General features: G+C 42.2%; 1 protein-coding gene across 1 annotated transcript in view; it reads right to left on the bottom strand.

The window, feature by feature from the left end:
• Window positions 1-435: 435 nt before the first annotated feature.
• Window positions 436-5,765, bottom strand: part of COMMD7 (COMM domain containing 7) — a 22,002-nt gene continuing 16,672 nt past the window's right edge. The window contains exons 4-9 of the mRNA XM_005879820.2: window positions 3,274-3,330; window positions 3,155-3,192; window positions 2,586-2,676; window positions 2,220-2,269; window positions 1,791-1,839; window positions 436-1,263 (exon numbers count right to left, since the gene is read on the bottom strand). Coding sequence (XP_005879882.1) covers window positions 1,187-1,263; window positions 1,791-1,839; window positions 2,220-2,269; window positions 2,586-2,676; window positions 3,155-3,192; window positions 3,274-3,330 — 362 coding nt within the window. The 3' untranslated portion in view covers window positions 436-1,186. The remainder of the gene's footprint in view (window positions 1,264-1,790; window positions 1,840-2,219; window positions 2,270-2,585; window positions 2,677-3,154; window positions 3,193-3,273; window positions 3,331-5,765) is intronic.

Raw genomic sequence — 5,765 nt, 5'->3', positions numbered from 1 at the left:
CATCCTGATATGCCAAGGCTGTGGGTTCGATCCCCGGTTAGGGCACATACAAGAATCAACCAATTAATGCATGAATAAGTAGAACAATAAATTGATGTTTGTTTCTCCCTTCCCCTCTCTCCTAAAATCAATCAATAAATAAAATTTAATTTTTTTAAAAAATTTCTGAGGGGAGAGGTAGGAGGAAGTCACATGCTAGAGTGGGGGCTAAGGTCATCTCAACACAAAGCAGTGATATGCTCTGCTTTTCATGTTTTTAACCTGAGTTTCCCCTGAACTGCTCTTACAAATTCCAACCTCGAACCACAGCTAATTTCACTGAAAACCCAGGGCCTTCACCAAAACCAGGGAAGTAATTTTTGAAGATCAGATCATTAACTCTCTGCAAGGCAGAGGACTCTTTACTCCACACACAAAGACAACTGGATGCAGACCTTTTCTTTGCAATCTTTTTTATTAATCATCTAACCAACAATGGTGGTCAGCTTGAACCAAAACAAGCTGTAACAGCCTCAAAAAAGGCCTGCTTCATTACAACACAATAGGGAAAACCAGAAATGAAGATAGTCTTGCCTCCGTTCTTTTCAGAGTAGGCCAAACATGTATCTGTACATAGTTGCCCTATTAAAAACGGATTAGCAACATATGTAATACTTCCAACAATGAAGAAAAAAAACACCAAAAAACTGATTAGCAGTGCACCGTCACCAAAACCACAGAGTGTAAAAATCTTGTTGGGGATTCCTAACGTGTCATTCACAGAGCCAGCCTCTTCCTCAGCCATAAATGAGCCCTTGCTTTTTTAGGCAGAAAGAACAGAAATACAGGATGATCAGCCTGGATCTTCAGTGATGGCACCTTTTGTTTACTCTGGAACTTTGATGGGGAGGGAACTCATTTATTTCCTCCCTGAATCTCAGATGCTAGCCTGTTTGAATATCAAACAAGTGTCCTGGGTGATAGGTGGTGGAGGTTCCCTTAACAAAGAGTTTACAGAGTAATTGTGTAGGGCTCTTTAAGTACTTAATCCTGTTGTTTTTCAGAAGCCTTTGCACCTGGGCTCCCAAGAAGCAAGGAGGGCCTAATCAGTGCCCCACTGGCCTGAGTGAGGTGCTTCTCAGAGCAGTCACCCACAGAATCGGAGGCAGCAGGGGAGGGCAAAGGTGGAGATGCAGGGGGACAGAAATCAGCTGAAACACTCCATGCTGGTTCTGACTCGCTCCATCTCATGCAGGAAGCTGTAGAACTGAGGCAAGGTTAACTCTGGGGGAAGAAAAGGCAGCTTCAGGTAAATGTTTCCAACTCCACAGAATCATCCAAGAAAATTAATTTCCACCCAGAGAATTATTTTTTCTTTTTTGGCTTAGTATAACCAGGCAGCTTTTGTTGGGTAATTGGTCATAATAAAAAACCGAGAGCCTTGAATATAGGAAAGTTCTCAGCCCCATAAAAAAGGAAGAAGGTTTAAAATGGCCCAACTCCAGGGCATAGAGATGAAAGGGCATTAGTAGGATATACAATGGCTTCTACTGTAAGAGCTTCTTGCTCTTCAATCTTTGCCATTCCTTTCCCCCCTTTTTCAGAAAGGTTCTTCAACTCTGGGGTCTCCAACTTGTCAGCAGCTTATTAAGTATCTTTGTACCATCTTTTATGAGAGGAAGGGCAGTGGTTATAATATAACTTAGTAATGACTTTTTCTGGAAGAAATTATTTGTGGTGGGCTACATGAGCCCATTGAGTGAAGAGAACAGAGAAAAAGGGGAAAGGTTCAAATGGGAATTTGGACTCACCTATATATAAATTTTCAGTTTGATTTCCTTTCTTAAGCACCAACTTTAACTGATTAAAAAGAAGAAATACAAAAATTTAAATTAAAATGACAACTAGGCAAAGAAGTTTTTGAAACCTGAACTTTCACTTAAACATCAAAGCATCCAGTTTCTAAATTGAGGGTTTACAAGAGCAGTCTGGATTGTCCACCAAAACTTCTAAAAAGTCCCATGATTACAGGAGCAATCAAACTTTTAAGAATAATACCTGGATCCTATTAATCTGAAAGTAAGCATGTTGATAACCATGTCTTTGGCTGACCACATTGCTCTGAGGCACTTCAGTGGACCATCCATTTAATTGGATATTTAAAGAAACCCAATGTAGGTTTAATAATTTTTAACCAAGTCAAAAATCTACCCATTTTCAACAATCAAGAGAAGACTTACTTGTAAAAAAATACTTCCCACTTTTTCCAGTTCACTGCTGCCAGAAGTCACTATGATACAAAGAGAAAACTAGTAAGCGGCTGGTTGAGGACCCACTCTGAAGACCTCAATCTTGCAGGTTGTGCAGCAGAAGCCAAATGGGAGTGAGTATGAGGACAGCAAAATGTGCTTTTCGGGAAGTCAACGTATCAATAGCCGTGGGTAGAAACAGCTGCTGGAATATGGATGGCAATACAGAGAGGTAGCTGCTGGCCCCAACAGTGTTTGAGGATGGAGGGAACCTCTTACCCATAGAAGCTATCTAAAAGCTTCTGCAACCCAACCCTACAGCACCCAAAGGACCCGAGACCGGCTCTAACTAGTTACCTCCAAATTTCCACTCCATATCTATAAGCTGGTTAATCATCAGAGTCTGACCTATGGCCCATCGAGCAAGGGTGGGGGCATTCTGCTTCCACTGAAACAAAAATAAAAAGCCAAAGTCTTAACAATGGGAAAAATTCTCCCTCTTCATTCCACCCCCCACACAGCAATGTTTAGTTTTTTATACAGACAGTGGGAAGAAAGCAGAACCAAGGGCTGGTCTAGATGCACAGATCTGGGGGGTGGGGGAGTGTAGAGGGCACAGAAGATAATATAAATTTTTTCTTTCATTCCCAGATTTAATCCATGTTGGAACAACAACAGTATGACATTAATATTTAATCAGATCAGTGGGGTGCACTAAAAAATGCACAAAAATTACAAATGTGTTAAATAGTGCAATTTAAAAGCTGGATGTATGTCATTTGCATGAAACCAAATAAAAAACATTAAGCTGGGGAGATGACACATAAAGATTGATGACTTTTCCTTAGTTGGCATTTTCCATGTTTCTTTTCGTGAAATAAAAGCAAGTGATCTTAATTAACCTTGATTAAGAGGAATTATGATACCTTTTCAGAAAAGTAAGTGGCTTTCTCTTCACTAAGACCTATGAGAAAACATAGGGAGACATTACTATACGAAAGAGTTGCAAGGCCTGTCACTCTGAGGAACCTTGGTGATGACCTACCCAGAGTTATGAAATCAGCTCGGACCTGCTCAGCTGTGAGACTCTTCTTCAAGGCACCTGGGAAAAAGGGGAGAAATCAGTTACAAAGGACAAATCAATTAATCAGTTAATAGTATTTATTGGGCACAACTTATACAACACAGATGACACAAGGAATAGGCAAAACTCAGTTGCTCCGTGAAGATCTCAATTCAGTTGGGGAAAAAAGTCACATTGAGACAAGTGGAGAACAAGACAGACCATTTTGTTTATTGTACAACACAAGCGTTTACCTCCCACCTTCCCCAAAAGTACAGAAGACATTAGAGACAGAGGAAAAGGTTTTGTGAACTTAGGAGTGGGGGTACCTGATCTGAGGGAAGAAGAACGCCACAGATTCCTAGAGCAAAGTGCAGGAAGCTCAATGCTGGGCTGGGCATAGGGGCAACAGCCTAGAACTGCACTGTGCAATACATAACCACTAAACACGTGTGGTTATTTAAATTTATTAAAATTAAATAAAATTTTAAATTATGTTCCTCAGCCCCACTAGCTATTTCAAGTGCTTAATAGCCATATGGCTCCAGTGGCCACAATACATACTGGACAGTGCAGATTATAGACCATTTCCATCTACATACAAAGTTCTAGCCTGGCCAGCGTGGCTCAGTGGTTGAGCTTCAACCTATGAACCAGGAGGTCGCAGTTTGATTCTGGTCAGGTCACATGCCAGGGTTGCGGACTCAATCCCCAGTGTGGGGTGTGCAGGAGGCAGCTGATCAATGAATCTCTCTCATCATTGATGTTCCCACCTCTCTCTCTCTCTCTCTCTCTCCCTTCCTCTCTTAAATCAATAAAAATATTAAAACACACACACACACAAAACAAAGTTCTATTGGACAGTGCTGCCCTAGAAAACCAGCTTGCAGGAAGTACACCCAGATGGGCTCAATATTTGGCCTTTACAATTCACAAGTCCCTTCCAAGAGGCGCATCAAACCTTCCCCTCAGAAATTCTGGAACACTCCCCAGTGGGGGCTGCTTTGTTCTTTCTGCCCACAAGCTCCAATTCCTGAAAACTAAGTGTTGCCAGCAATCTGAATGTCTAAATGTTTAACCTGAAGGCTACAGCCTAGAGCAGCCGTGGGCAAACTACGGCCCGCGGGCCGGCCGGTTTGAAATGAATAAAACTAAAAAAAAAAAAGACTGTACCCTTTTATGTAATGATGTTTACTTTGAATTTATATTAGTTCACACAAACACTCCATCCATGCTTTTGTTCCGGCCCTCCGGTCCAGTTTAAGAACCCATTGTGGCCCTCGAGTCAAAAAGTTTGCCTACCTCTGGCCTAGAGTCACAATTTGGCAACTGATCTAGAAATTTCCACTTCTTAGTCTTCCAGAAGATGATTAAAGAATAAGGAGGGCTCTGAAGTAATTCCCTAACACCAAGTCCCCACCCTACCCTCAACTCACTCCGAAAGGCTGTTGTCCCTGAAAAATAAACCATGTAAACAAAGGGAGGAAATCTTTTATCTCCAAAATCAGTCTGAGCAAGGAAGCCACAGGGAAATTAAAAAAAGGCAAGACCTGAGGAAACTGTGGCCATAAAAGCATTCCAAGAAGGGGGTCACTTCCTAGCCAATCCAATGAACTCAAACTATCACATGTACAGCTCCTTCATATTTATCCAGTTAAAACCCAACATTTTGCTTGATTATCCCAAAATACTCTGAAGTGGGCACTATTGAAACCTTTATCAGGAAAATAAATATCAAGCTTTTGGGGGAGAAAATTTGTAAAATGTACATAGTCAACAATTGCACTGCCAAAAATTCACCCAACAGATTTATCCAAAAGTATCCTGAGGCCCTAGCTGGCTTGGCTCAGTGAATAGAGCCTGTGTACTGAAGGGTCCTGGGTTCGATTCTGGTCAAGGGCACATGCCCGGGTTGCAGGCTCAATCCCCAGTAGAGGGTGTGCAGGAGGCAGCCGATCAATGATTCTATCATCATTGATGTTTCTATCTCTCTCTCTCCCTTCCTCTCTGAAATCAATAAAAATATATTAAAAAACAAAAGAAACAAAAAACCCCCCATAAAAGTACACTGAGAACAAGGGAAGTTCATTAGCAATGTCGGTAGAAAAAGTCAGGAACTGTGGGCTGCTTTTGGTGCATCCACACAGTAGCCTAGAAGTCAAGGTGATTTTGTTAAAAATTTAATTCAGACCATGTCTCTCCTCTGCTGCTCAAAATCCTCTAATCATCCTAATGGCTCTGGTTGCACTTACACTGAAATCCAAAGCTATTACAATGCTCTGCGTGAAATGGCCCCTAGAACCCCTAAGCTCTCTCCCTAGCTTACTACGCTTTTCCTATAATATCCCAGGCAGGCGTTTTCCGGGCTCAGGCCTTTGGGCCGCTAGTCTTGGCGCCAGGGTCGCAGAGGCAGCCCCTGGCGGCCAGCAGCCGCGCTTCTCGCCTTCATGGTTCGAGTGGCGGGCTCGTGGCAT

This window comes from Myotis brandtii, unplaced genomic scaffold (assembly GCF_000412655.1).
Source record: "Myotis brandtii unplaced genomic scaffold, ASM41265v1 scaffold61, whole genome shotgun sequence".
Lineage (NCBI taxonomy): Eukaryota > Metazoa > Chordata > Mammalia > Chiroptera > Vespertilionidae > Myotis > Myotis brandtii.
This window is presented reverse-complemented; position numbering and strand designations above follow the sequence as displayed.